The 19,472-nt window shown below is 42.1% G+C and overlaps 1 protein-coding gene across 2 annotated transcripts in view; it reads right to left on the bottom strand.

Moving 5' to 3' along the window:
- Positions 1-320: 320 nt before the first annotated feature.
- MAP1B (microtubule associated protein 1B) overlaps positions 321-19,472 on the bottom strand; it is a 99,155-nt gene continuing 80,003 nt past the window's right edge. For both annotated transcript variants that reach the window (XM_037801236.1, XM_037801237.1), the window contains 3 exons: positions 9,771-16,275; positions 5,873-6,111; positions 321-4,778 (listed from right to left, as the gene is read on the bottom strand). In XM_037801236.1, the coding sequence (XP_037657164.1) occupies positions 4,623-4,778; positions 5,873-6,111; positions 9,771-16,275 (6,900 nt within the window). In that variant the 3' untranslated portion in view covers positions 321-4,622. The remainder of the gene's footprint in view (positions 4,779-5,872; positions 6,112-9,770; positions 16,276-19,472) is intronic.

Raw genomic sequence — 19,472 nt, 5'->3', positions numbered from 1 at the left:
CTTCTACTACACTATTTACTTTTTTTTAAGCAATAATTTTGTGTCCCTTCCCCTCTCCTCCCAGTTTCTGGGATTGTATCTTTAAACTATAAAGTCTTCTAGGGCTTGGCTATAAAGGATAGAGGTAGCAGTTGCACAAATTAAGAGTAGGGCCCTCTTGGTTGCTTGCCAAATGTCAGGGAGCCCACCCTGAAAAGAACCCAACCACCCCCACTGTGCACGTCTCGGCTGCACTGCACTCCGTGTGGGTGGCAAATCCCACTCCTGGTGAGCCCAACTCAGTAACCAAAGCTAAATACGGCACACATGTGAACTTTTGCCACTTTTGTATTTTATTGTGGAACTGAGTTCTTTTTTTTTTTTTTCCTCCTTTACATCAAATATCCTCAATGGAAGAGGGGATATTGCACACAAATATCATAAAAGCACTACATATTACTTTCACTGGAAACTAATTTTCTACATTAGATATGACTGGATAGGATAGAAGTGATGCAGGATTATAAGACATAATACCATACACAGCTGCAGACTGACACAAACACCATTCAGAACAAGAGAGAGGAGTGTGAGGTGCTTCTCAGTGGGGCTCAAGACCACTTCTTTCCAGGGCCGGAAAGAGGAAGGCTGCATGCAGCGCGGGAAGTGTGACTGAGCTGCCAGATGTGTCTCAAGAACAGCCTGGTCTTCATGCCTCTTCTTGATGGCTCCCGTTTTGAGGAGTGCCAAACGAGTGCAGAGAAGCTGTTTTTTTCCCTTCCTTCTCAGTTTTTGATGCTGCCTTTTAAATTAACTTAGTAAAGTCACAGACAGATTTTTAAAATAGCATGTAGTTTTAATATCAGGTGAATAACCTAATTGCTTTCAAAGAAATGCTCATCCCTAGGCTGCTTTTGGTGTGTTGTTCAGTTGGTTAAAAGATAAAAGCTGACATTTCCTTTAAAATGGAAATAAGATCTTTGCTTCTAAATCTGAAGTGCAAAAAAAGGTTATTATCCTAACTCACAATATCATTACTGAGCAAGAACCTCCTGTGATAGGTGACTAAAGAGAGGCAATAAAAGCAATTTCAGGATTGCAGAACAGCTCCAGAGAGCTGAAATTTGGTAAAAAAGGGAAAACGGAAGTTGGCAAAATTCCATTAGCAAATGATTAAATCTTATTTAAATGAGTATTGGAAAGCTCCTAAACTATTGGAGACATTTAAAACATTCATATACACTGGGGAAACCATTCACTATGATATGTAAGGTTAAGGAAAAAAAAATTTTCTTTGAACTCCATGGGAAATGGTGTTTAAGAGGGAGAGGGGGAGTCATTGTATCCAGTCCCACCACAAGACTGAGAAAGCATGCACGGGGCTTGGGGCTTGGAGAAAGGGGAGAGAGATTTGGTTAAAATTGAAACAGAGGATCATCTCTAACATTTAGTCTTCGTAGAATTTTGTTTAAGAATACTACCCAAAAGGTCATGATCATGAATGCTATCTCAATGGATCCCATAGTATAAACAGAGATTAAGTTCCTTCCATCCAAATATTCAATCTATACAATCGGAGTAAGTCATCAGTATCAAACAAAGCTCCTAGAAGTCGGTGCTGATCGCTAGCTCTCACCATGAATGTACATGGTATGTTGTGACGGCTGTTACTAAACTGACTGTGTAGCATGGGACCAGCAAAATTAGGTTAGTCACACAGGTAGGAGAGGTTTCTGGAAGGACAGGAGCAACCTGTAATGCAAATATTGGTTTTCCTGGTATACTCAGGTTTTGTGGTCATCATTGAGAACAATGGGTGGAGAAAAGGTACTGAAATAGTTCATAAGAAAAAGAGCCAGCTGACCCAGTGACAGTTTTTGTATATGTTTCCCATTACATCTCATCGCAGAAAAAGAAAAGAGAAGAGCAGTGGGGTAGAGTGGTTATAATTGAAGACTGGCTATAATTCTCCTACAATGTTTGTACTTTTTAAAGCAAGATAATGTACATGTTAAACAAATTTAATTTTGGAAATTGGAAAATAATGCCATCTTCTATCAAAGAAAAATCAACCAGAGGTCTGGATTTGGCAAGAAGGCTACAAATCTGTTTCTCCTTGCAGGGATTATGTGGAACAATTCAATTTAAGATAACTAAGATACTCAAGATCATTATTTAATGGTTAGCTGTTGAGTATCTTAGTTTGTTTATGATAAAATAAGTCTAAAGTAGATGAGTTTATACTCAATGAGATTCGTTTTCATCACGACTTTTCCATTGTATGTTTAATTTTTTTGTACCCTTAATGTGTTATTTTTAGGACCCAAAAGAAACAGGGTAATAAATAAAAGCTGCATTCCTAGAGAAGCCTAAAAAAAAAAAGAGTATTAATTAAAAAAAAAATTAAACATTTGAAAAATGTAATTCACAGCATTAAGTAGACTGCACAGGCCCTCAGTGAGGGGACCCCGAAAAAGCATTGTTTAAATCCTCATAATTGTTAGCAGTGCAAAACATACACTCATCAGACAAAAATAAACTAACGATGTTAATTCTGAAATAAATAACTAACATAGAAAATAAAATGAGGTCATTGTTCACTACTCCGTAGATCTTAGAGTCTGTAGGAAGGGCAACGTGACAGAGCACAGCACGGTTGTCACTGAGAACTTCGCCACGTCTGATCGCTGGATGCACTGATGTGCGTCTTGGAACCTGACGTCAGTTTGAATCATGATCCAATGATGGAAGTGATCTCTGAACTCTACATGATGAAATGTAGGAGTTGGGAATTCATTTGCTTTCAGTGTATCATTTCTTTTATTTATTTTTTTATCCAGAAAAGAAAATCCCAAAGCAAATTTGCGCTAGGGTGCTTTGAACTTGTCGTGGTTCTTTTACCTCATGGTTGAACATGTTGAAAGAAGTATGCAGGATACCACTGGGTGGTGTGCCGGTAAAGGCCCAATAAAGCAGCCTCCCTTGCCATTCTTCCCCACTCTCAAAAAGCACATACTCAGATTTTTATGTTATGGGAATCAAAGGGTGGGAGGTATCATTATTCCTGGAACTTATGGGCTTTTAATAAATATTATTACTGCAATATCAGACTTCAGGCTCACCAGAACTTCAAAAGCATTATTCAATTTTTTGTCTTACGAAATACTTAAAAAAAAAAAAAAAGACTGTCACTTGAAAATTTTCTTTGCATTTTCCTGTAAATGAAAATATTTGTTAAAAAGTTCATCTATGAAAAGTTCTCACATATCTAAAAAAAAAAATTCTTCTGTACACTTGTTCCCATAATTATGTTGAAATTAATGGAAAATAAAAAAAAGCCAATGTAAGACAAAGGAAGGTAAATACTGTACACTTGCTGAGAACCTCTTCCACTGTAAGATTCACTGTTTCCCCAGTTCTGACCATAGAAGCCATTTCAATCTTGAATTTGCAGTAGTAAAGAAGCCATGAAAAGCTCAACATGTTTGGCTGAGAGGGCTGTGGGTGCGCCAAGGTGGTGTTAACACACATGACTCAGCATCAAACTGTTGTACCAGTCAGGTCAGCTTCTAGTACCCCGCACGTGCATGCACATGCTCCTTTAACTGGAGTATCTATAATCCTACACAGATGTTTTATAAACTTGCTGTCTCACATTAAAAAATAAGTGCATCAAGTATCTTTGTACATTCAAGTCACTTTCTAAGGCAAATTGTCTACCATATGTACTCCCAACTGCTTTGGTATTTGCTTCAGTTAATTGCGGTGGACTTGGGTGTTGATGCATGCAGGTTAATTGACTCAGAGTGGACTAAGTGGGTGGACAAATGCTGGGAGCATGCCTTAGATCAATCTACTTGTGTGTTTTAAGTCTGAGAGTTCTGAGTGGGGCTCAAACCACTTGCGTGTCCAGTCTACACTCACTATGTTATGTCAGTGTGCAGCCTTCAAACTGAAGGAGCTTAAGGCATGGAAATCTCACGTGCCTTCATAACAAATCTTATTCTTTTGGTTTTCCTCTAGATAGCATCTTTTAGAAAATTAAGACCCTTTTGGATGACTCAGACTGACACAAATTGAAAACTTTGCCTACGTAGACTACAGAATACCTATTTGCCTGAGAAAATGCAGACTCAATTGTTGGTTATTTTCTCCTTACACCCTGCTCTCTCTTTTTCTCTCTGGGCATCTCACCAGCACTCTCTCCATTATATCTCCTTCTCTTGCATTCTTTTTCTTTCTCATTCTCTTTTTCTCTTTCCTGCATTCTCTCTCTCTTGCTCTCTCTCTCTCTTTCTCTCTCTCTCTCTCTCTCTCTCTCTCTCTAAGACAAATGCCTCTACCTAGCAGAAGTCAGTTGGGCTTGCTAGTGCATGGTTTCCAAGTGTTCAGCAGAGATGAACTGGGGTAGGTAATTTTGCAGTAATTTGAACCCTATTGCGGGAATACTGTTACTTCCCTTAGCAATCAGCAAAAACTGAGAAATATTGGTGACTTGCATCACCATGATACAATATAGCATTTGGCAGGTAATATAGTTCAGCAACTTAATTAGACGGGTTGACTTCTTAGAAAAGGTGGTTTCAAATTGAAGAATTTCTGGGAACAGAGTTCAAATCCTGTGGTGTGGCCGGCCTTGGTCTTTACAGTTCAATCTTGCAGGCAGGGAAGGATTCGTCTTGCATAACCACTGTGCTGCTGCTTGCTAAGACCATGATGCTGAGGTCTTGCTGTTTCTCGTGGGTCTCCTGGTACCACTCCCTCATCACTTCGGAGTCATGGGTTGGGATCAGGGTCACCTGCAGGGAGAGAGGGAGCGGCTGTTGAAGGGCAGAGCCGGAAACCCAATGAAAACACAGAACGCAACCAGGAGTCAGACCATTCAAAGAGGAGGAAAGAAAGGACATTTGTCTATTTTCCCCAAGAAATGCAAATAACTTTTCAACTTACATTTTCCAGGAACAAGAAGCAACCAGTGACTAGTCAATTAGCTCATCTATATTCACTTTCAGTTTTTCAGTTCTTTAAGTGTCAGGAAATGATTCAGTTAAGGGGTGGTTTCTTGTATTTCCTCTAACACAACTGGTGGGTTTTGCATTTAAGAGGTTGTGTATTTAATCTAAAGAGTTTTAGGTATTATTGCAGGTCAGGGCCCTTAAAAGCACACTAGCTGTGTGTTATTAACACCTCATCCTGAGAACAAAGATTTGTATCTTTAATTGGTGTGCGTGGTTGGGGTGGAGGAGTGGGGTGGCTGTGTAATGGCATGAATAGTAAAATTTTCATCTAGGATTCCCTAAGAGGCCAGTGGGCATGTCTTGGTAGATTTCATATGATTAAATAACAAGTAATTCTAATTGAATATTCTGCAAACTCAGTTTACTGTGCAACTCTGGGCAGGACCACAATCAAAACTTAGATAAGCTGAAATAATAGGGGTGGTTCTTCATGGCCCGACACGATGTTTGGGAGTGGTCAGTTGGGAGTGTCCTGTTGGGGGCCATTTTCAGCAGTGCTGCTTCTGTGGAATTTCACCTGACAGTTAATTTTCTCAATGGCCAGACTCCTGGCTTGGTCTAGTCATGAAACACAAAGAAGTAAAGACAATTCTGTGGCAGCTCTCACATGGAAATATGACCACTTTGATTGATACACACAGCACTCTTGGTATACTGGAGGGAAGGGCAAGTGACCCTGGGCCCATTTTGCAGATAAATTGATTGTGCCTTTCTTCTAAGGCCTTGGTACTGCTGCCAAGGATAATATTTGAGACCATTTCATGTGACAGACCCACGACACCTCTCATGTGGACCCATGTTTCATCGTTAAAACATGATTCCTTCCCTCTGTCTCTGCTCAATCTGCAGAGCAGGCACTGTATTTGCACTCTTACCTGCATGTTGCTGCCCCACTGAGCCTTCCCTTCCAGCAAGGCGTCCAGGACAGCCCGGCTGGGCTCCTCTGCAGCAGGGTCGTTCCCACTCACCACGTAGTAGGAGGATCTCACTCTCTTGAAAAATTCGACATCAACATTCTTACTATTGCTGTGGTTGGGGATATAGCACAGGTCCAAATACACAGGGGGGCCTGGAGGCACAGCCGAGGACTTGGCTGTCTTGGTGTTTCCTGGTCCTTTGGTAAACAAACATAAGTAAAGAGTCACAGCAGTGAGAAGAGACCCATCCATCCAATACACTTGTCCTATTCATCCATGAGGAGACCCAATGGGACATGGAATGAGGAGATGAGACATTCCCATCTCCCTGGGAACTTGCACAGGGGCATTTAACACTGGTAATTTGAGAAAATATAACATGTTTTTTTCACCATCTCAACAGGAGAAATGAAAGACAGGAAGGTTTCCCTTTGTGGACAACCCATAGGAAGGAAGAAGAGTTTCAGGCCTTTCCCCAAAATGAGACCAAATAGTAAAATGGGTCCTTCAAAAGCTACTAATATGCATCTAATTTGAAAAGTGACCTAAGAAACAGATTTTACAAGTCAAAAGGAGGCATCTGCATTTGGTAAACCATAATAAAAGAGATCTTAGTAATTCACTTTAGGATCTTACTTGGTAGCAATTTTACCAGCAGTTGGGTATTTTACCCTCATACTGGACATAGTAAATGGATCAGATTTGAATCCCATATGGATTTGCAAGGCCCTCTAGCTCATTCACAAACACCAGTGAAGTGCTGTGTTCTCTGCTCTGAAGAGAGTCAGACGTCTCTCCCTAGGCAAGGCTGAATACCAAGACAGATCAGAAAGACTAGGCTTTCTGTAGCCAATCAGGACACACCAGACTGGGGAGAAGGGTATCTTGCAGCCAAAATTCTCAGTCTAAATTAGAAAGGCCCAGGCAAAGGAAAAATTGAGATCAATCCAAAAGTTTCCTGGCACCTTGTTGGCTGAGCTGGCTTTCTCACTTGTTCTAGGAAGCAGGGGCTATGTCCGTTAGGTTCTCCTGAAGTTTGTGGTTGGTTGGTTGGTTTTTTCCCTTTTGCTTTCTACTGGGTAAGGGACACAGATATCTGCTGCAGCTGAGTCCCTGCAGGGCCTTCTAACTGGTGGGACCCTCAGCAGGTCTCGTGCAGCCTAGAATAGTACTTACCCCTCCAGTGGACAAACCTCCCCAAGGCCAAGATTGAAATCTGGGCAGGGGCTGATGTGGAGAACACATGGCATTAAAATTAAGGCTAAATCTTTGCAAACCCAGTATGGCCAACAGGAAAAGTAGATGGAGAGTCAGATTTAAATTGAGTTTATACAATTGAACCCCAATGAGTTAAAATAAAATGTTCATTATTCAGTATGGCTCCTATTAGGAGAAAGTATGCTTTGTACCCCTTCCCCACCCCTCCCCAACCCAATCACCAAAAAACACTCACACAAACAAAACTAATTTACAACCTAGAAGGCTTAAAGCTTTTGAAACATAAGCAGAACAAGCATCCTAAGGAAAAAAAGTGGTTCTTCACCCTGGCTGCGCAAGTAGAATCACTGAGGGCACTTATGAAACACACTGATGATACCCAGGCCCCACCCTCTAAAGTGTGGTTTAACTGGGCTGGGATCAGGCCTGGGTGCCACTATATTGTAAAAGCAGCCCAGGTGATTCTAATTTGTAGCTGCTTTGAGACCACTGCTCTTAAGCCATTTAAAACGCCAGCTAGATCTTATATGCTTAATCCTCCTTCCATGGTTTTTTAAAGACTGTCACCACAGAGTCAAAAACACCAGTGAATCCTGTCAACGGCCTGATTTTGTTTGGGAGTGGTGGGGAGTAGAAATCAGCCAAACTGAGATGTGAATAAACTGACTCAGTTTTTAAAACAGATTGATCATTTTAATGAATCTGAGCTGAAAGCCTTCAAAACTATTCATCTGTGGACCTCCTAAATAATTGTGACTTGTAGCAGAAGTTTGTGAGCTACGTTTGTTCTAATACTTAAGAATGTCTGTAAGATTTTCTCTTGCACACTAAATCACTGCCATTAACTCCAAAGGAACATTGCTCATAGAAGCACAAACTGAGGGAATCACCAAAAGTCACTTTAGGTTTGTTTTAAAAATCAATCACTATGATTGTGAAAACCCTGTCGATAGCACTCCCTTTATCCAGTGTATGGATGGATGAGTAGAAAAATAGGGACAAAACCTAAATGAAAAATAGGGTGGAATGTGATTTCGGTGTTCTTCTTTAATTTTTATTTTTTATTCTTATTCTGATTCTTTCTGGTGTAAGGCAAATGTTCAAAAACAGACTGGGGTGATGAATGCACAACTATAAGATGGTACTGTGAACAGCTGATCGTATACCATGGATGATTATATGGTATGTGAATATATCTCAATAAAACTGAATTAAAAAAAAATCAATCACTGTGTAATTCTGCTTTTTTAGAAATCCATTGGAAAAGCATCTTCAAAGTAAATTCAAATCAACTCTTCTTTATTTATTAATTTGACTTAAATTATCTCTTTATGTGGTCAATTGCATGGACTAGAGTATATGTTCCGGCAAGCTTGTTGGCAAATTTCAGTTGGTTTTTATCTGTTTGAACGGATTTTATGTATTCTCCTTAGTGCAGGTGAGTCGTCAATTTTTAGACCAATGGGTTAATTATCTGGTGGTTTCTCATTCATTTTAAGCATGAAAAGATTCAGTTCATTTTCTCCATGCATATAAAACACCTCATCTGCGTTCTGAAATTGATGCTCCCTATTGCTTAAAGTAAAAGCGCATAGCTGTAACTGACTTCCTAAAATGTGCTAAATTTGAAAGCCCCAAAGTTTCATCTATCAGATTTTACCTAATAAAAAAAAAACTATATTATTTTTTGCTTTACATGTCTGTTTATATTACTTTATGAACTGTGATCTAAAATCCCTGAATAATGATGTAAAGCAAATAAAATCTATTAATGGAAATCTGTAATAAATTGGATTGTTGTTGGAAGCAACGAGATGAAGCTGGACCACCTGACTTGTTCTATCAAAAACCCAGTCATTGCTGAGAACCTAATCTGGGAAGCAGGACAAAACAGGGAGCCAGGGAAATCTGTTCCAGCCGTGTGGGATTTCAATTTGAAAGCAAATTATGATTCACCATTAATGAGGCCGTGTGATAAGGGAGGGACAGAAAAGCCTCAATGCGTTTCTCTGGATTTGTACTAGGTTCCCACTGGTCAACTGAAATTATAGAATTTGTTGGCTGATAAAAAAAAAAAAAAAAAAAAAAAAGAGCATTGCTTATAATGGGCATGTATCTCTAACATGTTTTTTTTTTTTTTTTAAGGAAAAAAAATTGGAATATAAATCTTGGGCTCAGGTTGGGCGTGCTTGAAACCTCAGGTTCTCCACTGAGGCTTAGGGAGCTAGCTCCTGGCCTGTGTTGCGTCAGCTTGATTCTGGGGACAGTATGGCTGAAGCCATGCCAACATGGTCTTCCAGAAAGAGCTTTCAACACACATCCTTGGTTCTGATGCAATACACCAGGACTGCAATTGCTATGTTCCAGAATGGGGCAAACTCAGGAATGCCATCTGGTGAACCAGAGCCACTCAGGACATATCCTGCACTATCCTGATGCCTGAAGGCCACACTGAGCTGGGACATATTCTCTTCTGGCAGAAGAGAATAGTAAAGGGAACATAAAGCACCAATATGTGCTCTCTCATCATCCTGGCCCGAAGTCAAACAGGTAAATTTAAAGGTTCCAGAAAGTTTCTCCAAATAAAAGTAGAACTGTTGCGGCCGATTCAGGATGCCTGGCATCTTCACCAACCTACCTGCAGTTGCGGTCTTTACTGACTTGGATGTAGAGGTGTTGGTGGCATTTTTGGTCTCCTTGTCTTTCTCTTCTCCACGTGCAGCTTTGACCTCAGGAGTGCTGGTGGGTTTTGTTGCCTTTTCCACAGATTCTTTCTTCTTAGGAGAAGCCACTCTGGACACCTTATCTGAGGATTCCTTCAAGCCCCCTGGTTTTGGTGAAGCAGCAGAGGGCTTGGACTTCCCATCGCCCTTTTTGACAGGTGAAGATGACTTGGTCTTTGTACCCGGCTTTTTGGTTTTGGTCTTCTCTTTCAGGTCTTTCTTCAGAGCTTTGCCAAGGTTCTGCTCAATGGCCAATGCCTCAGGATCCACCATGGACACATCAGGGTGGCGTGGGGAAGGGCTGCGGTCTTGCACGGGAGCTGGAGGTGGGTCCATGTGTTTGTAGGTGACGGTTTTGTCTGTGGGAATGGTTTCAGATTCATCTTCAGAGTCGATATTTGCATCGGCTGTGATGGAGGGGCACTCTTCAGTCTCCGGGGGAACATCCGAGTCTGTCTGTGATGGGGCCGACTCACTGACTGAGGTGGGAGGGGTTTCATCACACTGCCGTCCCTGTTGTTTCCCTCCTGGGGGTGGCGGAGCTCCCCCTGACTGAGTGAGGGGCTTCTCGGACTCTTCAGTTGGCTCTTCACTGGCAAACCACTCTAGAGGATTGGGATTAATGAAGGAGGGTGAAAGCTCTGTCTTAGGATGCTTGTATTCACAGGAGGACACAAGGCATAGATCAACATCCTGGCGGGCCTCTGAGGGGGACTTCTTTTCTGCAGCATAGTATCGGTCTGAAGTCTCATAGGAATATGTAGATGCCTGGGGGGTTCTAGTGATTTTCTCTGTGGTCTCATAACAGTATGTGGAAGTGTCAGGGGTCCGCATCGTTTTTGTAGGTGTCTCATAGGAGTAACTTTCAGACTCAGGGAAACTGGAAATTTTCTCAGGGGTCTTGTAAGAATAGCTGGAATCCCCAAGTGCATGGCCTCCAACCTCAGAGTCATCGTAGCCATTGCTGATGTCATCCAGGAGCCTTCTAGACCTTTCAGTCTTTTCACAGCTATAACCACTCACTTCGGGGGACTTTGTCGTCTTCTCACTTATCTCGTACGAGTACCCACCCTCTTCGGGGGTCCGTGTGGTCTTTTCTGTAATTTCATAGGCATAACCACCATCTTCAGGGGTCTTGGTGGTTTTCTCAATGGTCTCATAGGTGTAGCCACTGTCACTTGGTGATTCTGAGGTTCTTTCTGTCTTCTCATAGTAATAGCCGCCAACATCTGGGGTCCGGGTGGTTTTCTCATAAGACTCATAGGTATAACCTTCTTCATCTGGGGATCTGGTTGTTTTCTCGGCCTTTTGATAGGCATAGCTGAAATCACCAGGTGTCTTCCCTCCACTATCCATCTCCATACCAGATGTGGTCAAATCCCTATTCAAGGCTAGATGGTGTTGCATTGTATCAAATAACATCGAGGCACGGAAGCCATAGGGCTCTGCAGATGCTGCATCCATTGGTGGAGAAGAGGAACTATAGCTAGCTGCTATGTTCTCTTTGACTGCAGAGGTAGAATCTGAGAAACTAGGTGAATATAAAGGAGAGGATTCTCTTGGGGTCAGTGGAGAGATATCAGATTTTGGTGAAAGCTTCTCTCCTTCCAGACTTTGCACTTTTTCAGAGGTGAGTGAGGCATATAAGGATATATCTCTGGGAGGAACAACATCAGATAGAGTATCTTCTTGGAGAGGAGAAGCTATCTGAGAAGGGGTATGTACAGAAGAGGTGGATGGGGAGGCCTCTACTTGAGATACTGAAATGAGCTCAGAAAGATCATTGTCTTGGGTGTAGGACTGCTCCTCCATTGGTGGTATCTTACGCGATAAACTAGAGTCCTGCATGTCAGAAGGACTATAGTCCACTTCAGTTGGCCCATTTTCTGTGATGTGAAGCATACTTGCACCCACTGTAGAGTGATCTGGAGACTGTCGACTGAAGTCCATAGCAAGGGAGTGCTCAGGGGATTCTTGACCAAATTCAATAGACATCGAGGACTGTTCAGATCTGTGATCTTGAACTGGTGTCCTGGATTTGGCTGTTTTAGGGGAGAAATCTGGTGGAGAGATTGACATTGGTCTTGGGCATTCTTCTTTAGAAGGAGATATTTCTGTTTCCTGGAAAGTGGTAGGCGTTTGCACAACAGACACTGAAAGGGAGTCGTCCACTTCTGTGGAATGCGGGGAGCCAACCTCAGCATGCAGAGAAGGAGACACATCATCTGTTGTTGGCTCTGGAAATGAGCTCGTAGCCACGGATGCTGTGGAGACTGAAGCCACACCCTCCATATGAGAGTATGTGTCTTCTGCTACACCCTCATCAACAGGAGTAGCTGACTTGTCTGAGACAGTACCTTCAGAAATGGACATTTTGGTGTCTTCTTTAAAAGATCCAAACTGACTGACATCTATTTGTGTAGGAGAAACATCACCTCCTAATTTCCTTTCATCCAAAGCCAGTCCTGGTTGAGAACTCAGGGCTTCAACATCATCAGTTTTCTTTTCTTGACCAAAGTCTTCCTTTACTGATATAAAGTCTGTGCTGTCCCTTTCTTGTTTCTCTTGGAAAAGGCCAGTGGAAGTTACTTCAGAAACTGGACTTATTTGATCTGGAAAGCTTTGTTTTCCATTCTCTCCTTCAAAGGGACTTTCAGTACATCTGTCCAGAGCCTTGTCATCAGCACTTAGAAAATGTTCATATGCAGACTCTGATCCAATTAAGGGAGGGCTGCGTAAAGGAGATAAAACTTTTTCAATAGGAGACTCTGAATCAGGCACTGGTTCATCCATTGGGCTTAAGGAAGGCTTTTCACTCTCATCTTTGGCATCATCAAATTCAAAACTCACTGGAACTGCTGGTGGTTTCTCGATGACTTCTGTGGGGAGGTGATTGGATTTTTCATCAGTGGGAGATTGGTAGTAAGGTGTGTGGCCAGCACTGCCAGTCACAGACTGAGATGGAGACACCACTTCCAGGGTCTTTTCCTCAGGACTAGCACAATGTTCTTCAACGACTTCTTGAGTCACCTCAGGAGACACTGGGACTGCTTCCGGCTCTGCTGCGACTTTAATTTCATTGGGTGTCAGAGAGAAGTTCACACTACGTTCACCCAGAGGGGTCTTTTCTATGGGTGATAGTGGAGATGGACTCAGGGACGGGCTCTTGGATGAGCTAAGTTTTTCATCCGAATCTGCTGAAGTGTCTTTGATCTCCAGCGTGGCACTGGCTTTCACTTCTTTCTCTCCAGAATAGTAAGCGTCATGCAGAGCGGATTTGCTGAATTTGTCTTCCTCCATGGATGAGGGTGGTGATATGGTGGAGGCTGAAGCATTGTAATCCTTGCCATCAGTGGCATCTGTTTTTGACCCATCAGATAATCCATTGAGTGCTGTAATAGTAGGTTTGGAGTATTCCTGAGAATACATTGAAGGCTCGTATTTGGTAATGTTTACGAACTCCTGAGATGGGGACTCTGTCTCTTCATTGTTGGTCTCATCACTCATCACGTCACGAGGGGTAGACATCTCATCCATTGGTGTGGGCTCACTGGATATCTCAATGGTGGACTGAGTATAACCAGAGGTGGCAGTGAATTCCTCAGGCTGGTCTTCTCTATTCTCCTCATCAGAAGCGGTGGCTTCACTCTCTGAGCCTCCAGGTAAAGTCTCATCATGAATTGAAGATGCAGGTTCCTGGGCAGGAGATTGGGCTCCCAGCTGCTTGGCTGATGTGGTAAGGAATCCATACTGATCCTCAATACCACCAACCTCTGCAGCCTTGTCAACCACAGCCATCACATAATCTTCAGCTTCAATTTTTTCAGGCTCATATCCTTCCTCTCTGGCATCTTCTGCTTTGTCCTCATCACCTTCTTCCTCAGATTGTTCAGCTTCCCCTTTCTCAACTGCCTCATCCATATCTTCTTCTGCTCGGTCATCACCACTGGCCACAGACTCCCTCTTCTCCTTGATGTACACATCTGCCTCAGCCTTCGCGCTTTCCTCATCCTCAACGAGGCTGTGCTTAGAGGTTCTCATGTACACGTTTTCTTCACCTTCCTCTTCTGGCTCCTCAGCATCCTCGGTTTCTGCCTTCTCTTCATAGTCTCCAGTCTCTGAGGATTCTTCAAAACCAGCTCCTTCATCTTCAAATTTTTCAATATCATCCACTCCTTGCTTTTCAACTGGTTCCAGCTCCTCAGGTGTTTGCTCACACTCGCCCTCCCCTTCAGTGGTGGTGATCCCCTCATCGGGGGACTCAGCAGGACCTTTGATGACTTCTGTCTCTTTCTGGATGACATAGGCTTCGACTGGTTCACTTTCCTTGAGTTTCTCTTCATCTTCTCTCAACTCCAGCTGAGGCTTGATGTCCTTTGCTACATCGACTTCTTCAGCCTTTAACTCTTCAAAGTCCTTGGTTAGATCCTCAGGGGATGACATAAGAGACCTCTCGGCTTCAAGTTCTTTGGCAGGGCCAGTGGCTGCTATTCCAGCCACAGCTCCCACGGCTGCTGCAGTTGCCACAGTGCCGATGGCCACAGCTGCAGCCTCTGTAGTCTTGCCTTCCTTCTTAATGACTTTAATTTTCCCCTTCTCCTTTGGCTTCCCAGCAGCAACAGCATCTTTCTTGACAGACTCATCCTTTTTGGGTACTTTTGGTTTTAATGCAGCTGGTTTTTTTGCTTCAGATAGAGGAGTAGATAGTTTCTTTACGTCTTTAGGGAGCTTCTTAATTTCTTTTTTGGGCTCCTTTTCTTCCTTTTTAATTTCCTTCTTTTCTTCCTTCTTAACTTCCTTCTTGGTTTCCTTCAGTGGTGTTTCTTTCTTAACCTCTTTTTTGGATTCCTTTTTCTCTTCTTTCTTGATTTCTTTCTTGACTTCTTTTTTGACTTCTTCCTTTTTTGGTTTTTCCTCCTTCTTGATAGCTGGTTTCTCCTCCTTTTTAGCCACTTCCTTCTTTGGCTTTTCCTTCTCCTCTTTCTTTTCTTCAGATTTTAACTTTGTCTCCTTTTTCACCACCTTCTCTTTGGCAGTTTTGGGTTTGACGTCTGTGGCTTGCTTTTCAGCCATGTCGGCTTTCACTGAAGGCTGGTCTTCCTTGCTGGGCACCTCCTTTTCGGTCACTGGAGGTTTGGTCTCTGCTTTTGCTGGTTTGTCCTTTTTCACTGTTACCTTTTCTTTGCTTTCAACTTTGGATGGCTTTTCTACATGGTTAGCTTTTGTGGTATCAGGGGTTTCTTCTTTAGACTCCTTCCGCACAGATTTGCTGGTAAGTGGTTTTGTGGCTGGCTTCAGGCTTTCTCGGCTATCAGCCCGTTGTTTCAGTTTTACTTGTTTCACTGTGGTTGTGACCACCTGGCCAGTGAGATCTTTCTGGGTGGCCAGTGGCTGCTTCAGGAAATCTAAATGTTTGAGCTTTTCCAGTCCTTCTAGGATGTTGTATTGGGTGCTGTTTCCAGGAAACAGGACTCGGATGATTTTCTCTGCAGGGTTTGCTGGATGCCACACAATCAAAGATGAGACTGAAGTTAAATAAGAAATTGGGATATCTACTTCTTGACCATTAGGCAGAATTAGTTCTGCCTTGTCTTTGTTAGTGCCAGTCCACTGCTGCATAAAATACTGCATTTCCTTGCTGCTCTTGACTGGGTTAAGCACATACATCTCAAGCTTACCAACTCCCATTTTTTGGAAAAGAATGACAGGATCGATTGTATTGCCTACACTTCTAAATAGAGGTTCTGGTTTCATGGACAATTTGTTTAGGTACTGGAGAGTGAAACAAGCTTCTTCTATGCTTCTCTTCATCTTGATGTTTGGTTCTGGGTTTTTCAGATTTTCAGGTACATTGAGAAACACGACTCCTAAGTCGGGGGAGATGAGGTTTTTCATCCAGTCACTATTTGTGGTGGAGCCCTGAGACTGCTCTTCCTCGAGCTCTGCTATTTTTCGCTGTAGCATGCTGTTTATTCCAGGCAAATTGTCATCCCCAATGTGGGTGAGCAGGATGGAGTCCACTCGGTCCAAGTGCCGGATGAGCTTCCAGAAGCATGATTTTCTTTCTGATCCTCCATTGATGAGCATATTGAATCCATTCACTGCAAATAATGCAGAATCGCCTCTCCCCCCTGGAAAAATGTAACAGCAGGGCTTGGACAACTTTAGAAATCCACCAGATGTGGGAGGTTCCAGGATGTCAAAGGGAGATGGGACTTCCACTGATTCTGAGAGATACTCGGTAAACTCTGAAAGTCCTTCCATTTCTGGCAGTATAGATGCTGAGTTGAGTTTAATATTGATGAAGTCTTGGAGATTGTGTCTGTCAAGATTGGAGTTCTTCCAGTCCCCTTCTTCAGGACAGAACAGGGTTAAGCTGGCTTTATTGGCTGGGTGGGTAGTGCTCAGTAATTCCCCAATCTGGAATTTAAAAGAAAGAAAAAAAAAAAAGAGAGAAAAGGTTTATGTTTATCAGATGTCATCACTGACCCCATCATCTTCATCTATTACTAGGTAATACAGGATCATTGTATGTACATAGGGCTACTTTCAAAGACACATTCACGTAGCAATGCTGATTTGTTTAAATGCTGAAATCCTTCCATAGTGGAAGGTAAAAAGCCTCTGTCCTGAGGCCCCCCAGTAACCTCCCACTGCCTCAACCACCTCCCAGCACCTACCCTGGGATTCCTTCCCCTCCCATGATCCAGCAATGCTGGGTATAACCTTGTCTTGCCCAGCAGGAAAACTCCAGAACCTTGCTCCAGTTCTAAGGCCAATGTCCATTCTAGATGATAAGTGCTTCTGCCACAAGGTTATAAAAATACCTTGAATATTACCCCTGGGTACTCACCATGCAAAGATGCCCTTTAAAAATTATGAAACTATCAAGGGAGGCTAGTGAGTCATTTCACCACTGATATAAAATGTTTTATTTTATTCTACTGGGTGGCTCGATTGACACATTAAAGGATTTAGCTAATAGTGCACTTGTTGTCTCCTTTTAGAATATGGTAGGTACAAAAGAAAAAGGTTGCTTTTTTCCCCTCTGAGAGACAGGAAGTTACGAATTGCTCATTATTGCAAAATTACTGGTTTCTGGCATCAATTCACACTATTTAAAACAAAAGTGGCTCACCCAGCAGATTCTCGTACTATGGCTTAAAGTGCAATTTTGCAAATACAAATGCTTTTATTGAAACTGCAATGATTAAAGTGATTAGGTAATTAACATGTTAAGTTGCCAGATTTGTCCCTTATATGCTCATGTTTAAATTCAGGTCGAGACACTACACTCTCTCACAACTCCTGCTCTTTTCAGGCAAGTTGGGTATGAGTGGATGAAGATCAAATTTGCCTTCAAAAGGTTTCAACACACACTGTTTAGTACTTCCCATAGAATGGGAATGTGAAAGAGCAAATGAGACACAAAACAGAGATTGCAGTTTAATGAAAATGCTATTTCCTTTCTCACTCTGAATCATGGCTGTATGTTTCATGGTCTTCACCTAGTAAATACTAAAGGGGGAATCAGGTCATAAACTCCAGTTTTCTTTTAGTTTCAGCCAAGCTTATAAGTCAGTTCAGAGCTTCAAACTGAAAAGGGCTCTGGGTAATTGATGATACATGATGAAAGGATGCTTTGGTCCAAGCATCCCTGAGCCAGCAGCTATGAACTCTTATATTCTAGTACTGGCATGGTTTTCTCTGCCTCACATAACCCCCCAAATATTAACATTCTGCAGGTACTTGTGTGTGTGTGTGTGTGTGTGTGTGTGTGTGTGTGTGTTTAACGGTAATTTACAAAATATGAAGTTTCCTCCATTAAACTGCAGTAAAACAGCCATTTTTGTTTTGCTAGCCTATTAGTCTAAGCATAAAATTTTATGTGAAAGGTCACAAAATAGCAAGTCTTTGACTTTGCTATTTCCCTCTGACTTAAATTCACAACCTCCTCTAAAAGGGATAAAAAACGATTCCCATTTTGGAAGCTAAGAAAACTGAAAAAGCAGATGGTAGTCATCCTTGGGGAGAGTCTCTGCTCAAATTATTTGTTTGCCAAAGCAAACAACAGCACCAAATATTGTTGCTTGTCCAATAATATTAGCATAGAGCTTTATCCCGAGCATAATTCGGATTCTCTCGATCCCAATTTTCATACAGAACACATGCAAATTATTAATGTTTGATAATACATTTTAGGGGGAAATTGCAGGATAACCCAATCTGCTGAATCTTTAATAGTGAAATGTTTACAGTTATGTTTAGTTAGTTTTAATTTCTGAAATTCCACCCTAGCTGAGAGGTGGAGCAGCCAAGGATATATATAATCCAGTCAGAATAGGGGATATTTGGTAGCTCTTTTTATAAGAAATTTGTGATCACCAAGTTCAAGGAGAAGGTAAAAGACTTGAGGAATACCTTCCTACTTTCCATCTTATCACCTCTACCCAGAGTTCTTATGTAACGCAGGATATGACCCAGAAAGAAAACAAAGTTGCACAGAAATTGGGGGTAATGAAAATCAGCCAAGAGAGGTTGGTGAATGGAAAGCCACGCCATACAAGGAAAAGCAGAGAAAAAAGACAGCTGTACAGGTTTCTTTTCAGAAAGGGTAAATCCAGTCTATCTGGAGAAACAGCAGCATGCGGCACCTGTGAGACCTCCTCATTATGACTTCCTCTAAAAGAGTTCGGAAATCATCATACTAAATGCTAGCAATTATTACCGCTATACTAAAAGTTCCTGGATGACGAGAAAAGAAGCTTGTGTATCTTTGTATCTTACTCATCTTTGTTTCCCCAATACTTAATCAGGCTCAATCAGTTTTGTTGAACTGCACCAAAGTTGGCCAATTCAATACAAGCTGTCTTCCTGGAAAGGGCACTTGGGATTGGATGAGAGCTGCTAATACTTATTCAAACGCATTCACTGCTACCCTCCCCTGGTTTTTACAAAGATGGATGAGAGACATGACTTGAAGAAATATTGCTTGGGGGCCAAGACAGTCTTTTATTTTTTTAATTACTTTTTTCTGATTAAATGCTGGCATATCGGAAGAGGAAGGAAGATACAAGAAATAAATGGTTTTGCTGCAGATGGCTTCAGTGAAATAAGATTTGAATTCCGAAACCATGGCCTACTAACTACATTTCCTTTCCTGATTAGGTTACTTGCTTGACTGATGAGGAAATACAGTAGACAGCATACTCTGGGTTTTAGCAGAGCATTTAACAGGATTCTGAATACTGTGATAGCAGAATTAGGTGGATTTGTAGTTGGCTACATAAATAGTGCTGCTTAATGTCAACCTAGAGGGAGGTCTGTGATGCCTTGCCTTGGGGAACATTTCTGTATTGTTGACTATTGCCTTGGATGCAAAGGGAGAAGGCATGCTTGGCGAACCTGTGGGTGGCATGAAAACAGGGCGCATAGCAAAACGTGGGATGGCAGAATCAAGACATTTATAAAAGTTTTTGACCTTGGGATGATGACGACTTAGTCAACTGTAGCAGGATGACATCCTCAAGCGATAAATGTAAGGTTCAACAAACCAGCTGGGTAAGGTACAGGATTGGGAGATGAGGCTTAACAACAATACTCAAGGAAAAGCCTGA

The sequence above is a fragment of the Choloepus didactylus genome, chromosome 13, assembly GCF_015220235.1.
Source record: "Choloepus didactylus isolate mChoDid1 chromosome 13, mChoDid1.pri, whole genome shotgun sequence".
Lineage (NCBI taxonomy): Eukaryota > Metazoa > Chordata > Mammalia > Pilosa > Megalonychidae > Choloepus > Choloepus didactylus.
The sequence above is the reverse complement of the archived record's forward strand: the minus strand, read 5'-3'. Positions and strand labels throughout refer to the sequence as shown.